The following is a 21090-nucleotide window of genomic DNA, read 5'->3' on the forward strand; positions in this document are numbered from 1 at the left end:
AGACCAGCAAAAAGTAACCAAAATAAAACACCTTTTACATTAATGTAATGCATTGTCTTCTAGGCACCAAGACTTCACCCTTGGGAAATATGGACTGCTTTAATTATGCACAGTCGGTCGACTGTCATGCTGATTCCACCTCTGTGTATTGCACAGTCACCAACGAATTGAGTAACAGTGTCAATAGTATCAACAGTATGACAATAAGCCAGATCAGAAGTAAGTTAATTACCGAGAGGGAGGAAAGGGTAAAGGGAAGAGATGGAGGGGCGGGTTTCATAGTAAATCAGTATGTGGGGGGAGTATTGACAATGCTATGTTCTGTACAGTAGTGAGAGGCTGCCCTTAACTCATCTTCTGATTACTTTGGATAAACAGCACATAGTTATAAAGATTGGGAAAAGCCAAAAAAGACAACTCCACATCACATATAGAGTGAAAAATGCCAGATAAGCCTCCCTCTTACTTCCACCACTTTCCCCAACAGAACAAGGTTCCTTCAACTTCCCATTGTATCATAATGGTGACCATCCTCCAAGTCTATATGTAGACATACACCGAATGGCCACTTTATTAGAGACTCCTGCTCTTTCATGATCTGAGATGCCAGAGTGCAGCGCAAAATCAGATGAACAAGTTTTCTGTGCATCACTTTCAGAGAGAATCTACATTAGAAAATTGGAGTACCTTCGACCAAGTCTTAAGAATTGGTACTAGACTAGCCAGGACCAGTCCTTCTTAGACTGTAAACACTGTGGCGTTCTCTCATGCCTCGGCGTGAATAGTTTACCGAGAGCGGTGTGATCGAGCAATGATACTCGACCAAATGAGATCCTGTGGACTGTAATGAGTCAGAGGAGAGTGTGAAGAATCGTTAAAATGAAGGGATCAGAGGAGAATGTGAAGGATTTTTATGAGGAAGGGATCAGATGAGAAAGTGAAGAAATGTCAGGAGGAAGTGATCAGAGGAGAATGTGAAGAATTGTTATGATTAAGGGATTAGAGGAGAAAGTGAAGAAATGTCATGAGGAAGGGATCAGAGGAGAAAGTGAAGGATTGTTATGATAAAAGGATCAGAGGAAAATGTGAAGAATTGTTATGAGGAAAGGATCAGAGGAGAATGAAGAATTGTTATAAGGAAGGGATCAGAGGAGAAAGTCAAGAAATGTCATGAGGAAGGGATCAGAGGAGAATATGAAAAATTGTTATGAGGAAGGGATCAGAGGAAAATGTGAAGAATTGTTATGAGGAAGGGATCAGAGGAGAATGTGGAGAATTGTTATGAGGAAGGAATCAGAGGAGAAAGTGAAGAATTGTTATGAGGAAGAGATCAGAGGAGAATGTGAAGAATTGTTATAATGAAGGGATCAGAGGTGTATGTGAAGAATTGCTATGATGAAGGGATTAGAGGTGGATGTGAAGAATTGTTTTGCTGAAAATATCTGTGAAAGATGTGAAAAATCATTCTGATGAAGGAATCATAATAGTGTGTGAAGAATTATTATGAACGGATCAGATCAGTAAGTGAAGAATCGTTATGATGAAAGGATCAGAGGAAGATGTGAAGAATCGTTATAGTGAAAGATTCAGAGGAGGATGTACAAAATCCTTCCGATAAAGGATCAGGAGATGATGTGGAGAATCGTTCTGATAAATAGGTGGTGCACAATCAAGACCCCCACAGCTGAATACAACTCTGGTAATCAGCTAACATAACTGAACCTACAACTCATCGCTTCTTTGTAGAAATAGACAATAGCAGTGGACAGCCAGTTACAACACCATTGTTGTCGGAGAGAAAAAGAGGCAACTCCAGTAGGAAAAAGAGCCAAAAATGTATCACTGAGCAGTGGAAAAAACATTGCTTGGTTGGGTGAATCCAGGTTTCTGTTGCACCATGCGGATCAGAGGGTCAGAATTTGGCACAAGCAGCATAAATAGATGTCCAGAGTTAGGCTGGTAGATGGGGGAAAATAGTGCAGAGAAGATGGGAGAAGGGGTAAGATAAAATTGGATTGGACATGAGATGGGTGGTATTGGTGGTCCACTGGAGAAGTCTTCTAGTCATTGAGGTTAACCCAACTTGTTTTAAAGTTTTTGGAACTCCCTGATACAGATGTTTGTTTTTGTATTTAGGTATCACATGCCCATCAAATGTTACTCTTAAACTTCCTGAAACACCGGTTGGATTTAACTATTCTGTGCCATGCCAGAACATTGACTCATCTAAGCTAGGTAACATCACTTATTCCTGTAAAAATGATAGAACCTGGGACAATGAAATAAATGAGTGTTATTCGGCCAAGATATTTACACAGCTGCTGACTGTCAAGGTAAGAACTTATGTCATTGAGATACCGGAGGATGCATTTCTGTTATACAATTATTATTATGTCCAAGTCATTGTATATAATGACACCTTCTCCGTCCTCCAGACATACATTATCGAGTGGTTCTGTACACTATGGGTCATGAACTCCACAGGGAAAAATAACTACTGCTGCACATTACTGACAGAGGAAGTTACCAAAACCACACCCCATTTTCTGACATCCCTTCCTACTCTGCAGTTATCGGTTGAAGTTTTAAAGGGGTCATCTATAGTGATGAGCGAGCATACTCGGATGCTCGGGCCCCCTCCCTGCATGTTTGGCGCTCTTTAGAGTGCCAATCAACATGCAGGGATTGCCTGCCACTCATTATAATGCCACAGCCATGGTGGTTGTGGCATTACAGTGATTGGCTGGCCGCACAGCGTCATCAGGTCTATATCAGACATGGCGCCGCCATGCTTATCACAGTCACTCCGGAATCAGGCAGTGTAGGGAGAGATGCTGCTGAGCTAGGGAGAGATTTGCTTGTGTATTAGGTAGTGTAGGGAGAAAAAACGTACATTACACATATCCATCTTAACAAACAGTCCTTCTGAGGACTAATCCATCTGCAGAGATATCAGGCAGGCAGGGTATATAGGCAGGCAGTGTATATAGACAGGCAGGGTGTATAGGCAGGCAGTGTATATAGCAGACTGCAGTGCATATAGCACAAGAGGCTCCATTCCAGTTCTGCCTTCTGCTGCTGTTAGATATTTCTCAACAAAGGCCCAGGTCTCAGGGGCCAGGAATAATTTTTTTTGGATCTTAATCCTCATTATTTGCTTAAAAAGCAATCCAGAGAACACCGTTTTTCTGCGCCATTTGCTTGTTGGCACTGTAGAATATAGCCAGGTCCTTTCCATATTACATCGCTAAAAATCCAGCTATTTAAAACTGTTTTCTCCGTCACACGGATCACATATACGTTTTCAGAAAATACTGCCATTTCTAACCTCCATTAAAAATTTCCTTTAGTGTGTCAGTGAAGCAATTCACACCAGTTTGCTGTTCAAAATAGTTACCTACAGGCCAGGTATATAAAACTGTGTTTTCTCCGTCACACGGATCACATATAAGTTCGCTCCAAATTCAGTCATTTGTAGTGAGCGTGGAACAAATTGTCCTCCATTTAAAATGGGCAAGGCACGTGGCAAAGGATGGGGAACTGGACATGATGGTGATGGTGCATGCAGAGGCCGAGGCCCAAGGCCGTGGGCAAGGTTAAATTGTGCCACAACAAACACCCACATCTTCTTGCCTGACCTTCCTGTCCCAATTCCTAGGGGACCGCAGTACACCACTATTGAACTCAGAGCAGTGTCAAAAGGTTGTTGGCTGGATAGCAGTCACTTAGCCACCACCACCACCCTGTCTTCCACACGGTCAAGTCTCAGTAGCCGTGAGTCTAGATCGCATATTCCTCACCCTGATTCTCCTTCCTCCCTCCATGCCGAGTGCCCAGAGACAAATGATCCCACACTTGGACACTCTGAAGAGCTGTTCACTTTTCCATTTATAGATTCGGGCCTCTGGCCCGGTCCACTTGAAGCGGTGCAAGAGGACAGCGCATGTAGCGATGACCAAATATTTGAGCAGCCACGGTCACATGAAGGCGACGGTGGGAAAGTGTCGCAAGAGGTGTACGATGATGAGACACAATTGCCAGAAAGTCAGGAGGAGGACCAGGGTGCGGAAGTGGAAGATGAGGCGGTGGACGATATAGTAACTGACCCAACCTGGCAGGAGGACATGCAGAGCGAGGACAGCAGCATACAGGGGGAGGGAGGCAGAGCACCCCAACAGGCAGGAAGAAGCAGTGTGGTGGCCGCAGACAGAAGGCAGGCAACCGTTCCGCATAACACCAATATGAAGGAAGTTGCCAGTACAACTGTTAGGTCTTCCCGAGTCTGGTTGTTTTTTAAAGACTCTGCTGATAACACCAAAAAGGCCATTTGCACCACCTGCCAGGCCAGCATCAGCAGGGGTCGCAAAACTAGCAGCCTGACCACCACCAGCATGATAAGGCACATGGCAGCAAAGCACCCGACTTTGTGGGCAGAACCCCAGGGTCCAGGAACAGTGTCTGCGGGTGGCACCATTGCTTCTTCCGCTGTTGTGCATGCAAGCCAATCACCTGTCCATGGTGCATGTGTAGATGACTCCTGCCCTGCACCTGTCATTGCACACTCTCAAGTAGCAGCATCAGGAAGCACGTCCACGTCCTTGTCCCAGTGCAGCGTTCAGTTGTCCATACCCCAGTCCTTGGAACGCAAGCGCAAATACGCTGCCAATGCCCCACAGGCCACAGTACTAAATTCCCACATTTCACGACTGCTTGCGCTCGAAATGTTGCCTTTTAGGCTCGTGGAGACTGAAGCATTCCGCAACCTGATGGCGGCTGCCGTCCCTCGGTACTCGGTCCCCAGCCGCCACTATTTCTCCCGGTGTGCCGTCCCCGCATTACACAAGCACGTGTCCCAAAACATTAGCCGTGCCCTCAACAACGCAGTTACAGGGAAAGTTCACCTAACCGGACTGCGGTGGACACGTGCACGTGGACAAGTGCTTGTGGGAAGGGACTGTACATCTCGCTGACGGCACACTGGGTTAACATAGTGGAAGCCGGGACCCAGTCGGACCTTGGGACGGAACACGTCCTCCCGACGCCAAGGATTGCGGGCCCTAGGTCAATCAGGGTTGCCCGCACGGTCTACAGCTCCTGCACCTCATCCTCCTCAGCCTCCTCCTCCTCTTCAGCCTCCATTTCCGAAATGACCACATCAGTCACAAGCTGGAAGCACTGCAGCACTGCCTCGGCCATGCGGCAACAGGCTGTGCTGAAGCTAATATGCTTAGATGACAAACCACACAATGCTGAAGAGTTGTGGACAGCTCTGAAAGAGCAGGCAGATCTGTGGCTCACACTGCTGAACCTACAGCCAGGCATGGTCGTGCATGACAATGGCCGGAACCTGGTGGCGACTCTGAGGCGAGGCGAGCTCTCAAACGTTCCATGCCTGGCCCATGTGCTTAACCTCATGGTTCAGTGGTTTCTCAAATCCTACCCGGAGCTGCCGGATCTGCTTGTTAAAGTTCGCCGCCTGTGTGCCCATTTTAGAAAGTCACCTACAGCTTCCGCCACCCTTGCCGTGTTTCAGCAGTGTTTGCAGCTTCCGACTCACAGACTGTTGTGTGATGTCCCCCCGCATTGGAACTCTACACTGCAGATGTTGGGAAGGATTTGTGAGCAAAAGAGGGCAGTTGTTGAGTACCAGCATCAACAAGGCCGTCGGTATTCAGCTCAGACTCCACACATAAGACCTCAGGAGTGGACATGGATGTCAGACGTATGTACCATCCTCCAAAACTTTGAGGACTCCACCAAAATGGTGAGCGGCGATGACGCCATAATTAGCGTCACCATCCCGCTTCTCTGTCTTCTGAAATGCTCTCTGCTCACAATCAAAGAGGATGCATTGCAGGCAAAGCATGATGAGATGGAGCAAGGAACCATACAGGGTGATTACACACAGCTCAGCTTCATCCCAACGTGGATTGGGGGACAATGAGGAAGAGGAGGAGGAGGAAGAACAGGAGCTAGTTTCATGCGCTATAGGCGGTACTACCTGCACAGCTGTCATACCGTCTGTTCAGCGTGGATGGCCAGAGGACAGAGAGGAGGAGAGCATGGTCAGTCATCCTCTTGGTGAGGACACGGAAGTCTTGCTTGTTAGCAGTCTGGCACGCATGGCTGAGTTTATGTTACGCTGACTTTCCTATGACCCTTGCATTCTCCAAATTTTGGGTGACAGTCATTACTGGTTGGTGACACTTCTAGACCCACGCTACAAGGAGAATTTTATATCTCTTATTCCTGAGGCGGACAGGTCTGCAAAAATTGGGCTGTACCAGAAGGCCCTTGTTGCGGAACTATTAAAAAAATTCCCATCTGAAAACGCTGGCGGCAGAGGGCACACTTCGTTGGACAACCAAGGAGTACAGGCGAGAGAGACACAACTTCAATCCAGCAGAGGCAGGGGAACACTGTCAAAGTTCTGGGAGAATTTTCTCAGCCGCTCCCATCGCACAAGCCCTGAGACGCGGGGTACTCTCACAAGGAGTGCAAAGTTTGGGAAGATGCTGAGGGAGTACCTTGCCGACAGTACCAACGTCCTCCGTGATTCCTCTGTGCCTTATAATTATTGGGTATCCAAGCTGGATACGTGGAATGAACTGGCTCTCTATGCCTTGGAGGTCCTCGCCTGCCCTGCCGCCAGCGTTTTATCAGAGAGGGTTTTTAGTGCCGCTCGTGGAATTATAACTGATAAGCGCATCCGTCTGTCAACTGAAAATGCTGACAGGCTGACTCTTATAAAAATGAACAAGGGCTGGATTGGGCCAGACTTCTCAACACCACCGATTGATAGTGTAGCACCCTGAGGATTCGGCTGCTACAGGGGTATTACACCTCAAGCCAGAGGTGTGGTATTCCACTCCCGGGTAAGGATGGAGTGTGGAACTGAGCTCAGTAGGCTGCATGCACTACACACATCCCATTTCCGGGGGACAGACCAATGGTACTCCCACTAGAGAAATGTGCAGGTACGACAGTGTCTGTCCCTGGCTGGAGTGGGAGGGGGGTGGAACATCCCAGTAGTGTAGGGGCAGATAGGGGGAGCAGTCTGGGTAATGCTAGGAGCTCATTGGGTGCTGGTCACCTGAGCTCACACATAGAGGGAGTATATAAGGTGGGAACCATCTTAGAACAGGGTCTTTTGTAGAGGTTTGGTCAGACAAGCAGAACAGCTCAGCCAGCTCCAAGGCCAAGAGAGAGAGAGAGGAGAAAGAAGGACCCAGAGGGGGAGAAGAGGGAACTCCAAGAACCCAAAATTAAACCAGAGGGTGAAGAGTTGGCACAAGGGTACCGGATCCCAAGCTGGTGGAGGGCACTAATCCTTAGCCAGAGACCGGAGGTCGTGGGCAGGATCTGCCACGACCACCCACTAAATCCACCCGGAAGGCAAACCGTGAATAGGGTCAGGGAACCCAGAGACAAGGGTTTTACCAACAAGAGGCCCGAGGGAGCCGGACTTAGGTGGATCCCTGGTGGGGAAGGCCAGAGAGAAGGACAAGTCAGAAAGGGAGCTCAGGACCACGCTCCAGAATCACCTGGGGGTTGGCCGAGTCCAGGACCTGGTGGACGCAGCACGGCTCGGGCGGTCACTCAAGGCCGGAGTGACCAACACAAAAGCAGTAAGTAAAACCCTGAACTGCACAGCCCGACTCGGAGTCTTATTACCACTCTCACTGCACCACCACAACCACCACCCTCTACAACTGACCCCCTGAGGCTATACCCCTCCCGTTGGGGGTTATACTACCTGAGCTGCACACACACCACCAGCCTCAGCGGACCCTGCTGCAGCGGCGGCCGTAGTGACCGCAAATCAACGGGTGGCGTAGTCGACACTAAAGAACATCCAGTAACATCTGTAGGACTGCCACACACTGAGCTTGACACCCTGGGCACGGACCGGGTCACCGCCACTCGGAGACTACAACCCCCATCTGATCCGGCTCCGGGTATCCCCCAAACAACACTGGCCCAGGGGGCGCGTCAACTTTGGCGTAGTCGGCAGGATTACGTGCCCGCAACAACCGGGTACTGCGTGCCTGAAGAAAAGTTCACCGTTACCTCAAAAAGAAGTCTCCCGCTGGTTCCGGAGGGTCCCCGCCAACGGACCCCATCACAGGTCGTTTCCCGCCGGTTGTCCGCCATTTGCAGCTTTTTCCCGCCATCCGTGGAGTTTCCCGCCACTGGGAGACGATTCCCGCCATTTCCAAAGATTTCCCGCCTTGGAAGAGCGGACGCCATTATGGGCGTGCCAGAGGGTGGCAAGAGGCCACCTCCCATCGTGGGCCAGGTCGAAGAATGGCGCCAAAAGCGGAAACCGCGCCCACCAACAGAGACTGTGATGCTGGAAGTGTCCATCAGCGTAAGAGAACTGCCCCTGGAACTGACAATCACAAAGTTGCCCCGGGACCACCCTCAATGTGGGCGGAGACAGAACAAGAGAGCAAAGATGGGTGTCGCCTGGAGCAGTCTGGAGAGAGCGCACCCGGAGACAAGAAGTCTGGAGAGGAGTCCAGAGAGAGCCTACCCGGAGATGGAGGGAGAGTCAGGCAGCACCGACCCAGTGGTCAGGAGCCTGCTGCAAGCAACAACCCCACTAGGTCTAGTGGAGGTCCTGGCACAGCTCCCCCGAGACCGGGAGTGTGCACAGACTGCGCTGGAGGGCCTCGCACGGAGGATGGCCCGGGTGCAGCGAGAGACGTTGGCGGAGTGGAGCCGAGAGATGGCCCAGCAGACCGGAACCCGTCAGCGGAGCACGCCACCCGAGACGAGGAGACAGACCGCCTCTGAGGATGGTGCAGGAGGACTCAAGGCCGGAGACGGCGCCGAGAAGGGAGCTGAACGGACGGAGGGAGGTAAAGGGGACGTCTCTACCCCGAGCCGGGAAACCGTGTACCTGCTCCAGCTCCCCGTCGCAGAGCCCGAAATTCCCCCTGCCGTGCCCGTCGCTGCATCGTCACTGCCGCAGACTAGGCCTCAACCGGAAACCGCGGCCGCGACCCCTGTGACGTCACGCGCTTCGACCCTGAGCGCGGCAAAGCAGGAAATACCATCAGCCTGGTCGCAAGGCCTAGTACCCCCGGGCGCCGCCATTCCAACAGCGCCCCCTACCTCCGCGGAGCCACCAGCCTGGTCGCAGGGCCGAGTAACCACGGGCGCCGCCGTTCTTACGGTGCCCTTTTCCTTTAGCGTGCCCCAAGCCTGGTCGCAAGGCCTGGTCAACCCGGGCGCCGCTACCACCACAGCGCCCATAACACCTAAAGTACCGCACCTGGGTGAGGACCTGTTCGCCCAGCATACGTGCCCGGATGGGCAGCCCTTCATATGGCCACCGGAGTTTCACCATCCCCGACTCCGGAAAGAAAGACCCCTAGATGAACCCCTGATTCCGGTTCCGAAGCCTGTCAGGAGGACCCAGCCCCCGCTAGAGGAGGCACAGTTTGAGTGGGACCCCACCGGAGGAGACCTCATGGGGTTCACTCAGGAGACTCGGGTGGCCGCAGCGGAGCGTGCAGAATGCTGCCGCCAGCAGCTCGAGGTCTTCGAGAAGGAGCGGAGAGAGAGGCGGGTCCGGGAACAGCAAGCACAGATAAGGAGCGCGGAGCAGAAGAGCCAGACCAGGAGGAACCCCCGTGCAGCTCATGGTCCCCGTACCACCGGGACTGTGATTAAATTCAACCTGCAGCATGGGTGGGGCTTCATAAAAGACCATCATACCCCCGGCGACGTCTTTGTCACACGCAGAGACGTAGAAAGCCATCTGCCGGAGGGACACAGAGGTCGTGACCTGTACGTAGGGGACGAGGTCACCTTCACCCGGCACAAGTGTGCCAAAGGACCCTACGCCCTCCATGTACATCGCCTGACGGAGGAGGAGCTGCGGTGTGAGGAGGAGCAGGAGGACCCGGACGGGTCTAAATCCAAAGAAGGAGCAGGAGGACGCCGTCGTTAAAGTACGGTAAAGAGACTGTAAATAGTTACCCATCGGGGTACAGTGAACTGTTGCTGCTTTAAATAAGTCCCCGTTGGGACAAGAGTGAACTGTTAACCCGTGTGTACCTATTCCCATTACCTGGCCGAGGACTGAGAGCGGCCATATTCCCCTTGTATATAGTTGCGCTTCCTAAGGCGCCCCCTACCGGTTTTATAGTAAACTGTTGTTTTTCTTAAAGAGACTGTCGCGCTTTTCCCGGTCACAAGTTGCACCGTGGACGGAGGAGCAAGAGTGTTTACAAGGACGTTATTTATGAAGAGTTTTTATGAAAAGTTTTATGTGATGTTTTATATGTTTATGTTTATGAAAAAAAAAAATTGTATGTTTTGGATGTTTTTATATCTTACAGCCCGAGGACGTGCTGTGATTTACCAGGGGGGAATGTAGCACCCTGAGGATTCGGCTGCTACAGGGGTATTACACCTCAAGCCAGAGGTGTGGTATTCCACTCCCGGGTAAGGATGGAGTGTGGAACTGAGCTCAGTAGGCTGCATGCACTACACACATCCCATTTCCGGGGGACAGACCAATGGTACTCCCACTAGAGAAATGTGCAGGTACGACAGTGTCTGTCCCTGGCTGGAGTGGGAGGGGGGTGGAACATCCCAGTAGTGTAGGGGCAGATAGGGGGAGCAGTCTGGGTAATGCTAGGAGCTCATTGGGTGCTGGTCACCTGAGCTCACACATAGAGGGAGTATATAAGGTGGGAACCATCTTAGAACAGGGTCTTTTGTAGAGGTTTGGTCAGACAAGCAGAAGAGCTCAGCCAGCTCCAAGGCCAAGAGAGAGAGAGAGGAGAAAGAAGGACCCAGAGGGGGAGAAGAGGGAACTCCAAGAACCCAAAATTAAACCAGAGGGTGAAGAGTTGGCACAAGGGTACCGGATCCCAAGCTGGTGGAGGGCACTAATCCTTAGCCAGAGACCGGAGGTCGTGGGCAGGATCTGCCACGACCACCCACTAAATCCACCCGGAAGGCAAACCGTGAATAGGGTCAGGGAACCCAGAGACAAGGGTTTTACCAACAAGAGGCCCGAGGGAGCCGGACTTAGGTGGATCCCTGGTGGGGAAGGCCAGAGAGAAGGACAAGTCAGAAAGGGAGCTCAGGACCACGCTCCAGAATCACCTGGGGGTTGGCCGAGTCCAGGACCTGGTGGACGCAGCACGGCTCGGGCGGTCACTCAAGGCCGGAGTGACCAACACAAAAGGAGTAAGTAAAACCCTGAACTGCACAGCCCGACTCGGAGTCTTATTACCACTCTCACTGCACCACCACAACCACCACCCTCTACAACTGACCCCCTGAGGCTATACCCCTCCCGTTGGGGGTTATACTACCTGAGCTGCACACACACCACCAGCCTCAGCGGACCCTGCTGCAGCGGCGGCCGTAGTGACCGCAAATCAACGGGTGGCGTAGTCGACACTAAAGAACATCCAGTAACATCTGTAGGACTGCCACACACTGAGCTTGACACCCTGGGCACGGACCGGGTCACCGCCACTCGGAGACTACAACCCCCATCTGATCCGGCTCCGGGTATCCCCCAAACAACACTGGCCCAGGGGGCGCGTCAACTTTGGCGTAGTCGGCAGGATTACGTGCCCGCAACAACCGGGTACTGCGTGCCTGAAGAAAAGTTCACCGTTACCTCAAAAAGAAGTCTCCCGCCGGTTCCAGAGGGTCCCCGCCAACGGACCCCATCACAGGTCGTTTCCCGCCGGTTGTCCGCCATTTGCAGCTTTTTCCCGCCATCCGTGGAGTTTCCCGCCACTGGGAGACGATTCCCGCCATTTCCAAAGATTTCCCGCCTTGGAAGAGCGGACGCCATTATGGGCGTGCCAGAGGGTGGCAAGAGGCCACCTCCCATCGTGGGCCAGGTCGAAGAATGGCGCCAAAAGCGGAAACCGCGCCCACCAACAGAGACTGTGATGCTGGAAGTGTCCATCAGCGTAAGAGAACTGCCCCTGGAACTGACAATCACAAAGTTGCCCCGGGACCACCCTCAATGTGGGCGGAGACAGAACAAGAGAGCAAAGATGGGTGTCGCCTGGAGCAGTCTGGAGAGAGCGCACCCGGAGACAAGAAGTCTGGAGAGGAGTCCAGAGAGAGCCTACCCGGAGATGGAGGGAGAGTCAGGCAGCACCGACCCAGTGGTCAGGAGCCTGCTGCAAGCAACAACCCCACTAGGTCTAGTGGAGGTCCTGGCACAGCTCCCCCGAGACCGGGAGTGTGCACAGACTGCGCTGGAGGGCCTCGCACGGAGGATGGCCCGGGTGCAGCGAGAGACGTTGGCGAAGTGGAGCCGAGAGATGGCCCAGCAGACCGGAACCCGTCAGCGGAGCACGCCACCCGAGACGAGGAGATAGACCGCCTCTGAGGATGGTGCAGGAGGACTCAAGGCCGGAGACGGCGCCGAGAAGGGAGCCGAACGGACGGAGGCAGGTAAAGGGGACGTCTCTACCCCGAGCCGGGAAACCGTGTACCTGCCCCAGCTCCCCGTCGCAGAGCCCGAAATTCCCCCTGCCGTGCCCGTCGCTGCATCGTCACCGCCGCAGACTAGGCCTCAACCGGAAACCGCGGCCGCGACCCCTGTGACGTCACGCGCTTCGACCCTGAGCGCGGCAAAGCAGGAAATACTATCAGCCTGGTCGCAAGGCCTAGTACCCCCGGGCGCCGCCATTCCAACAGCGCCCCCTACCTCCGCGGAGCCACCAGCCTGGTCGCAGGGCCGAGTAACCACGGGCGCCGCCGTTCTTACGGTGCCCTTTTCCTTTAGCGTGCCCCAAGCCTGGTCGCAAGGCCTGGTCAACCCGGGCGCCGCTACCACCACAGCGCCCATAACACCTAAAGTACCGCACCTGGGTGAGGACCTGTTCGCCCAGCATACGTGCCCGGATGGGCAGCCCTTCATATGGCCACCGGAGTTTCACCATCCCCGACTCCGGAAAGAAAGACCCCTAGATGAACCCCTGATTCCGGTTCCGAAGCCCGTCAGGAGGACCCAGCCCCCGCTAGAGGAGGCACAGTTTGAGTGGGACCCCACCGGAGGAGACCTCATGGGGTTCACTCAGGAGACTCGGGTGGCCGCAGCGGAGCGTGCAGAGTGCTGCCGCCAGCAGCTCGAGGTCTTCGAGAAGGAGTGGAGAGAGAGGCGGGTCCGGGAACAGCAAGCACAGATAAGGAGCGCGGAGCAGAAGAGCCAGACCAGGAGGAACCCCCGTGCAGCTCATGGTCCCCGTACCACCGGGACTGTGATTAAATTCAACCTGCAGCATGGGTGGGGCTTCATAAAAGACCATCATACCCCCGGCGACGTCTTTGTCACACGCAGAGACGTAGAAAGCCATCTGCCGGAGGGACACAGAGGTCGTGACCTGTACGTAGGGGACGAGGTCACCTTCACCCGGCACAAGTGTGCCAAAGGACCCTACGCCCTCCATGTACATCGCCTGACGGAGGAGGAGCTGCGGTGTGAGGAGGAGCAGGAGGACCCGGACGGGTCTAAATCCAAAGAAGGAGCAGGAGGACGCCGTCGTTAAAGTACGGTAAAGAGACTGTAAATAGTTACCCATCGGGGTACAGTGAACTGTTGCTGCTTTAAATAAGTCCCCGTTGGGACAAGAGTGAACTGTTAACCCGTGTGTCCCTATTCCCATTACCTGGCCGAGGACTGAGAGCGGCCATATTCCCCTTGTATATAGTTGCGCTTCCTAAGGCGCCCCCTACCGGTTTTATAGTAAACTGTTGTTTTTCTTAAAGAGACTGTCGCGCTTTTCCTGGTCACAAGTTGCACCGTGGACGGAGGAGCAAGAGTGTTTACAAGGACGTTATTTATGAAGAGTTTTTATGAAAAGTTTTATGTGATGTTTTATATGTTTATGTTTATGAAAAAAAAAAATTGTATGTTTTGGATGTTTTTATATCTTACAGCCCGAGGACGTGCTGTGATTTACCAGGGGGGAATGTAGCACCCTGAGGATTCGGCTGCTACAGGGGTATTACACCTCAAGCCAGAGGTGTGGTATTCCACTCCCGGGTAAGGATGGAGTGTGGAACTGAGCTCAGTAGGCTGCATGCACTACACACATCCCATTTCCGGGGGACAGACCAATGGTACTCCCACTAGAGAAATGTGCAGGTACGACAGTGTCTGTCCCTGGCTGGAGTGGGAGGGGGGTGGAACATCCCAGTAGTGTAGGGGCAGATAGGGGGAGCAGTCTGGGTAATGCTAGGAGCTCATTGGGTGCTGGTCACCTGAGCTCACACATAGAGGGAGTATATAAGGTGGGAACCATCTTAGAACAGGGTCTTTTGTAGAGGTTTGGTCAGACAAGCAGAACAGCTCAGCCAGCTCCAAGGCCAAGAGAGAGAGAGAGGAGAAAGAAGGACCCAGAGGGGGAGAAGAGGGAACTCCAAGAACCCAAAATTAAACCAGAGGGTGAAGAGTTGGCACAAGGGTACCGGATCCCAAGCTGGTGGAGGGCACTAATCCTTAGCCAGAGACCGGAGGTCGTGGGCAGGATCTGCCACGACCACCCACTAAATCCACCCGGAAGGCAAACCGTGAATAGGGTCAGGGAACCCAGAGACAAGGGTTTTACCAACAAGAGGCCCGAGGGAGCCGGACTTAGGTGGATCCCTGGTGGGGAAGGCCAGAGAGAAGGACAAGTCAGAAAGGGAGCTCAGGACCACGCTCCAGAATCACCTGGGGGTTGGCCGAGTCCAGGACCTGGTGGACGCAGCACGGCTCGGGCGGTCACTCAAGGCCAGAGTGACCAACACAAAAGCAGTAAGTAAAACCCTGAACTGCACAGCCCGACTCGGAGTCTTATTACCACTCTCACTGCACCACCACAACCACCACCCTCTACAACTGACCCCCTGAGGCTATACCCCTCCCGTTGGGGGTTATACTACCTGAGCTGCACACACACCACCAGCCTCAGCGGACCCTGCTGCAGCGGCGGCCGTAGTGACCGCAAATCAACGGGTGGCGTAGTCGACACTAAAGAACATCCAGTAACATCTGTAGGACTGCCACACACTGAGCTTGACACCCTGGGCACGGACCGGGTCACCGCCACTCGGAGACTACAACCCCCATCTGATCCGGCTCTGGGTATCCCCCAAACAACACTGGCCCAGGGGACGCGTCAATAGCAGCATAACATTAACTCAAATCCAGTGTCTTTTCTTTGGAGGTGTATTCCCATGCACCTTTTCACACCCAGACATGGGTATATGCTTCCTCATTTGGGCTATTTGCTCTTGTCCTTCTCCTTCTCCTCATCCTCCATCAACATATCACCAGGGTGATCGTGGTCCGTGATGCAACACCCACATAATTTTTTTAAAGGGTGTTTATGATGCCCGTAAAAAAAAAAAATTATACAGTATGTTCATGTATACCCCCCAGGGGTAAATGTTTGTCAGCCCATACACTTAGTGCATGGGCATTCCAAGTATAGGAGGCCCGCTCCGTTCTAATGGGAACATTTTTTTATGAGGCCCTCCTCCACGTCTCTTCCAAGGGGCATTGGAGTGCCTCCAAATTTTTGGCAGCCCTTGCATTCACTGCATAGGCAAACACAATGGGAGACCCACTTCCTAATAATGGTAACATTGTTTTCAGGAGGCCCTCTGACCTCCACGTCTCTTCCAAGGGGCATTGGAGTGCCTCCAAATTTTTGGCAACCCTTGCAATCACTGCATAGGCCAGCACTATGGGAGACCCACTTCCTAAAAATGGGAACATTGTTTTGAGGAGGCCCTCTGACCTCCATGTCCCTTCCAAGGGGCATTGAAGTGCCTCCAAATTTTTGGCAACCCTTGCATTCACTGCATAGGTCAACACTATGGGAGACCCACTTCCTAATAATTTGAACATTTCTTTTATGAGGCCCTCCTCCACGTCTCTTCCAAGGGCCATTGGAGTGCCTCCAAATTTTTGGCAGCCCTTTCATTCACTGCATAGGCAAACATAATGTGAGATCCACTTCCTAATAATGGGAACATTGTTTTCAGGAGGCACTCTGACCTCCATGTCTCTTCATAGGGGTATTGGGCTACCACTCACTGCATATGCAATAACAGTATAGGAGACCCACTCTTTAGTAATGGGAACAATAAAACATAGCCTGCTGATGGCTCTCTAAGAATAGTGAGGGCCGACTGCTGGCCCTTTAAGAATAGTAAAGGCCGCCTGATGGCCCTATAAAAATAGGCTTTGTGACTTTCAGAGTCCCTCCTTCATAAATGAAACACGATGTGTCTGATGATATCTTACACACCACATGGCCAGATAAGGTTGTAAAATGTTAAAATGATATTTCCTGGTGAATGCATTTGTCACGGTTGAAAGCAATGCAAAAGTGAAAAAACACATCAAAAACGCTACGTGTGAGCATAGCCCAAGGTGCGGAGGAGCATTTTTGTTTTTGGTTATTTATTTTGCTTTATATACAAGTTATTACCCTGGAAAGGATGTTCCTTAACATATTTCCCAGGAAAATCCATTTTGGTTTCGTTTTTGTATGTTTTATTGTGAGTCCGTAAAAGTGGCATAATACCTCTGACAACGTTGTTGACAGAAGTGACCTGGGAGTCAGAAATGCTTCCAGGGGTCTTCCCCATGCTGTCCCCATGTCATTTGAGCACTGTTCCCATTGATTTGGGCAATTTTTTGGCCCTCTGCAGACCGTCGGGGGGAGCCGCCTGATATATGCTCGAGTTTCCCATAGACTTACATTGGGCTTGTTGCTCGGGTCGAGCACCCGAGTATTCCAATGTGCTCTACCCGAGCATCGAGCACCCGAGCATTTTAGTGCTCGCTCATCACTAGTCATCTACTACCTGAGTAAACTTTTTAAATAAAATATAATTATGATGGTAGGGTATGAGATATATTTTTGTCTTTTGTAGGTTTTGCTTCTTTTTGCTAGTGTGAACATGCTCCTATTTCTTGCATGTCTACCATCTTAGACCTCAGTTCACATTGCTTGGTTTTTTTTTTTTTTTAAATATAATTTAGTAAAGTAAAATACCAACATACTCCCAGACCGGTGCTGTTCCAGCGATGCTGACACCAGGTCTTCCGGGCCTCACGTTATATTGTGATAGCTGCTGCTATTTGGATGGAAAGACGTGTGAGCACAGGAGCCAATTAACGGCCACTGATTTGCTTCAGGGCTGAAGTGCCATAACAATGTAAGGAGAACCCTGGGAGAACCGTTCTAGCAATGTCAGCACCGGTGAGTATGTAGTGTTTTTAATTTACAAGGAGGAGGACTTCTTTTAAAAGGGATTGTCCAGGTAGTAGACAAGCCCTTTAACTCACGGATTTCCTGCTCTGCTCACATACTCTGAGCGTTCTGTTCACTAATAATATTGAATGCACTCTGCTGCATGTCTGGCACTGACTCACTTCTCACAGAGAAGCTGTGAATCAGGGTAGTCTAGGTGTCGGAGGTCAAGAGCCAGGAGGGTATGTCATAAACAGAAGGAAGAGACAAAGGTGTACTCAGGTAACGGTCCGAGGTCAGAATACCAGGAGGATAACGGATCAGAGCAAAGGGGCTAGGCGAAATAGATGGTCAGACTGAGGTCCAAGGTCAGGCAGCGGAAAGATCCACAAGCAAAGCACAAGGCACAGAGAAACAAACCACACAGAGCTGAATCGTACATCTGGCAGAGATTTGGGACTGACAGCCCAGCGAAGTGGCTGGGCAATGACCTGGAACAAGGAATTCCTGAAGGCAGCCCAGAATCTCCCAGTCTCAGATTGGACTGCTGACCTGTCAATCAAAACACCAACAGCTCAGCACACCTCTGCACCAAACTGGACGACTGAGCTGTCAATCAAAGTACTGACAGCTTCAGCACACCCCTGCACCAGACTGAACGACTTAGCTGTCAGTGCATCTCAGACACACTAAGGGGTGGGATCGTGACAGCATGTTAGCAGATTACTACTGCATGTGAAACAGATGGAAGGAAAAGTAAATGAAAGGCGCATAACATACCTGGGATTACCAGTAATACTTATAAAATCAAAGCAAGAGGCGTAAGGAACATGCCTTACATCCTGCATTTTTCCCCTTTGCAGGCTCTATTTATGATTGTCAGTTGTTACTGAGCTATTAGGTGGAGACCAGATGCAATGAAGTCTCCCATACACAGCACACACACGGACAGAAAGGAGTCCTGCTCTCCTTTCTCCATGTAGCACACGTTCAGAAGAAGCAGATTGAAGAACTTGCATCTTTCCTAGCAAGCTCTGCCCATAGCTGTTAACCTGTTAAATCCTGCAATCTCCCATCGGCACACCCGGTGACATGATCACGGGGCGCCGATTGGTTGTCATGTCAGCCGGGGGTCTGCTGATGACCACCATGGCTGTCATTATGATCCTCCTGTGAAAGCCAACCTGTGGATGGCATTCATGGGAGATCGTTGCTGATGCACTGCTGTTTGTAGCACAAGCGATCGGATGATCTCAGCTTCAAGTCCCCTAAGGGGACTATTAAATACAGTAAAAAGTGAACAAAAAAAGTTGTTAAATATATGAATAAAATAAAAAAACACAAAAGATCAAATCACCCCCCATTTCCCTCATTAAAAACAATAAAAAAAATTAAAACACACATATTTGGTATTGCTGTGTTCATAAAAGTCAGATCTATCAACATATTTAATAAACTAAAGAAAAAAATCAAAACGTCAGAATTACTTTTTTTTTGTCTTGGCAACATTGCAATAAAATGTAGTAAGAGGTGATCAAAATATCTTATCTACACCAAGATGGTATCAGTAAAAACATCAGCTCTGGGTGAAAAAATAAGCCCTCACATTCCCCTATCCCAAAAAATGAAAAGTTATGGGTCTCGTATAATGGCGATAATAGCAATTTTTTACTTTTTTTTTTTCAAATTTGCACATTTTTTTTCAACAATTAAATGGAAAAAAAGATACATGTTTTACTGACCTGGAGAGTCTTATTGCCAGGCCAGATTTTCCAAAATATGGAACATGGTAAATGAAAAACCCAAAATACCATTGTGGAATTGCATTTTTTTTGCAATTTCAATGTTCTTGGAATTTTTCTTCCCGTTTTCCAGTACACTATGTAGAAAATTGGCCATGTGCACTGGCACACTGGCTACAATGGCTGTGTGTCCTCCTTGTGCAGTCTGTGGTGCACATGGAGAGTGCACGTCCGTATAACATGGTCGTCTGAACGAGCCCTAAGGCCCAGACATCAGCTGGGTCCTTGGCTGCTGAAAATCAAGACTGGGAAATGAAGTCAAAACCGCAGCAAACTGGCACTGAAGAGCCCTGGGGCTGGCAAGAAATGTTCTAGAAATTTGTTAAGGGGTCAGAAATATTTCATGGTAGAATTTAGTAAGGGCAGGCGGCTAACTTTTCACTGACAAGGTGAAATGCATACAACGCATGGCTCCAGCCAGGTCCTATAGACACTGCTTGACTTCAGCCTTGTAAGGGGACTGAAGGGTTAGATACTTGTCAGGGCCGTAACTACAACCGGGGCAGCTGCGGCACTGCCCTGGGGCCCCAATCACCCAAGGGGCCCCAAACTGATGGTAAAAAATAATTTTTTACCATCAGTTTGGGGCCCCTTGGGTGGTTGGGCCCCACTATTAAGTTTTGCCCCGGGGCCCCGAAGTTTATAGTTACGGCACTGACACTTGTTATTGCTTTTCTTTATGATTTGTTTTTGTAAACTTCCTTTTGTATTTTTCTTCAAACAAAGGATGTAATAGAGAGCCCAAATGTCCAAGGAAACCTGCCAGTAATTCTTGAAAGTATCACAAATGTTGCAATAGATGAAAAAGGAAATATTTCAAATTCAGCCAAAAATATAGACCTCATGGTCGAAATAATATCTACGGTTACAAGCAAAAATATTACGGTATCTACGCCAATGATGACAGTAAGTGGATCATTGTGTTTTTTGGGAGGGGGTGTTAAATTGTCTTTTTCCATTTTCTACAGATTCTACAGAATTTTTTTAAGAAAATACATAAATTAAAGCAAGTAAAATAACAGCGTACACTCCAAACGAGCAACAAGCCACCTGCTAGATCATACAACATTGGTATTTTGGCATTAGTAACATACAGTGGGTACGGAAAGTATTCAGACCCCTTTAAATTTTTCACTCTTTGTTTCATTGCAGCCATTTGGTAAATTCTTAAAAGTTCATTTTTTTTCTAATTAAAATACACTCTGCACCCCATCTTGACTGAAAAAAAACAGAAATGTAGAAATTTTTGCAAATTTATTAAAAAAGAAAAACTGAAATATAACATGGTCATAAGTATTCAGACCCTTTGCTCGGTATTGAGTAGAAGCACCCTTTTGAGCTAGTACAGCCATGAGTCTTCTTGGGAAGGATGCAACAAGTTTTTCACACCTGTATTTGGGGATCCTCTGCCATTCTTCCTTGCAGATCCTCTCCTGTTCCGTCACGTTGGATGGTGAACGTTGGTGGACAGCCATTTCCAGGTCTCTCCAGAGATGCTCAATTGGGTTTAGGTCAGGGCTCTGGCTGTGCCAGTCAAGAATGGTCACAGAGTTGTTCTGAAGCCACTCCTTTGTTATTTTAGCTGTGTGCTTAGGGTCATTGTCTTGTTGGAAGGTGAACCTTCTGCCAAGTCTGAGGTCCAGAGCACTCTGGAAGAGGTTTTCATCCATGATATCTCTGTACTTGGCCGCATTCATGTTTCCTTCAATTGCAACCAGTCGTCCTGTCCCTGCAGCTGAATAACACCCCCATAGCATGATGCTGCCACCACCATGTTTCACTGTTGGGATTGTATTGGGCAGGTAATGAGCAGTGCCTTGTTTTCTCTACACATACCGCTTAGAATTATCACCAAAAAGTTCTATCTTCGTCTCATCAGACCAGAGAATCTTATTTCTCATAGTCTGGGAGTCCTTCATGTGTTTTTGAGCAAACTCTATGTGGGCTTTCATATGTCTTGCACTGAGAAGAGGCTTCCGTTGGGCCACTCTGCCATAAAGGCCCGACTGGTGGAGGGCTAAAGTGATATTTGACTTGGTGGA

General features: G+C 50.3%; 1 protein-coding gene across 1 annotated transcript in view; it reads left to right on the forward strand.

Annotated features, from left to right (window-relative positions):
• Positions 1–21090, forward strand: part of LOC141258482 (adhesion G protein-coupled receptor F5-like) — a 108481-nt gene that overhangs the window by 64289 nt on the left and 23102 nt on the right. Inside the window, exons 10-12 of the mRNA XM_073673475.1 lie at positions 64–219; positions 2137–2333; positions 19775–19954. Coding sequence (XP_073529576.1) covers positions 64–219; positions 2137–2333; positions 19775–19954 — 533 coding nt within the window. The remainder of the gene's footprint in view (positions 1–63; positions 220–2136; positions 2334–19774; positions 19955–21090) is intronic.

This window comes from Phyllobates terribilis, unplaced genomic scaffold, assembly GCF_046119375.1.
Source record: "Phyllobates terribilis strain yellow unplaced genomic scaffold, ASM4611937v1 Scaffold_3__8_contigs__length_932513732, whole genome shotgun sequence".
Lineage (NCBI taxonomy): Eukaryota > Metazoa > Chordata > Amphibia > Anura > Dendrobatidae > Phyllobates > Phyllobates terribilis.